The 1,297-nt window shown below is 33.5% G+C and overlaps 1 protein-coding gene across 1 annotated transcript in view; it reads left to right on the top strand.

Annotated features, from left to right (window-relative positions):
• Positions 1-328: 328 nt before the first annotated feature.
• Positions 329-1,297, top strand: part of NAEGRDRAFT_76231 (uncharacterized protein) — a gene marked incomplete at both ends in the record, with an annotated part of 5,065 nt that continues 4,096 nt past the window's right edge. Inside the window, one exon of the mRNA XM_002668802.1 lies at positions 329-1,276. Within this exon, the coding sequence (XP_002668848.1) occupies positions 329-1,276 (948 nt within the window). The remainder of the gene's footprint in view (positions 1,277-1,297) is intronic.

Raw genomic sequence — 1,297 nt, 5'->3', positions numbered from 1 at the left:
ATAATGGATGCATTTCGAATATAAAACTATTCGAATCTGGGTTACCAATATCACTTTAAATGAACCAATGGTGCTAGAAATAAGGTATGAGAACATGAATTTGAAAACTTGTCATGTGAAAAACCAAATTTTACCAAATTAGAAACTGAAAGTGGCCGAAACTTTTACAGAACAAGGATTTTTATGGATTTGATGACACAATTAATCTCAATTTTTCAGGAGCATTGAAATGACAGGCAAACAAATTACTAAAAAGGCAAATTTTAAAAACCTGCCCAACAATAAAGTTATTCGAAACTATCTGAAAAATTGACCAAAAAAACAAAACATGACTCACAAGAATAACTCTACCACCAACAATACCACAACATCTACATCCATTGACCAAAATGCTACCACTTTACAATTTCAATTTGTCTTTGACAAGGTCATACTCAACCAAAGAACGATGAAATTATTCAAAGAATTCCTAATGAAGAGTTTACATTCCCCAGAAGCTATCCTCTTCTATGAGAAAGTTCTCGAATTTAAATCATTCGAAGGACAAGCTCTGACTGAACTTCAGACGAAACTTGCTCAGAATATTGTAGAGCGTTTTATTGTTGTTGGCTCCGCGCATGAAATTAACATTGGAAAAAGAGAGAGAAATCAAGTACTTGAGAGGGTGAAGAGATTGTTAGGTAATAGTCCACAAAATTGTGAGTTGAAACATGTTTCTAATAGTAAGCAAATGCTCAATAAGAAAGAAAACGAAAGTGATGAACATTCAGAAACTTCAACAAATAAGCAAACGAGCTTTTCAATGAGTGAGACTTCTACCTTTATAATGGTGGATCCAATTAACATTTTTGATGAAGCATTAGTGACAGTTAAGAGACAGCTCAAAGAAGACGTTTTTCCACTTTTTTTGAGAAGTGACAGATTTCTGACATTTTGTAAGAAGGCATCGAGAGAAACTCTGGGAGAGATTGGTTATGAGAGAAGACAGTGTCGTCAATCTGGCAACGTTTCTATTGAAGATTTTTGGAAATTTTACAGAGCTGATTGTGAATCTCTAAATGTCAATGGTCAAGATGTCAAATTTTTAAGCTCTTTATCAATAGATAGTTCTGATTGGACTCTATTAGAGCAAGAATACTTTAAAAAGAGTTGTTTTGCAACATTTGTTTCATCTGAAACTCATTGCATGATAAGACCAGAAACTTCCGAATATAGAAATCCAAATTCACAACATATTTACAAATGTACAGGTGTCATTAATCACTCAACTGAGAAAGTATGAAAGCTCTGACAGTTC

Source organism: Naegleria gruberi (genome assembly GCF_000004985.1).
Source record: "Naegleria gruberi genomic scaffold NAEGRscaffold_99, whole genome shotgun sequence".
Taxonomy (NCBI): domain Eukaryota; phylum Heterolobosea; class Eutetramitea; order Acrasida; family Naegleriidae; genus Naegleria; species Naegleria gruberi.
The sequence above is the reverse complement of the archived record's forward strand: the minus strand, read 5'-3'. Positions and strand labels throughout refer to the sequence as shown.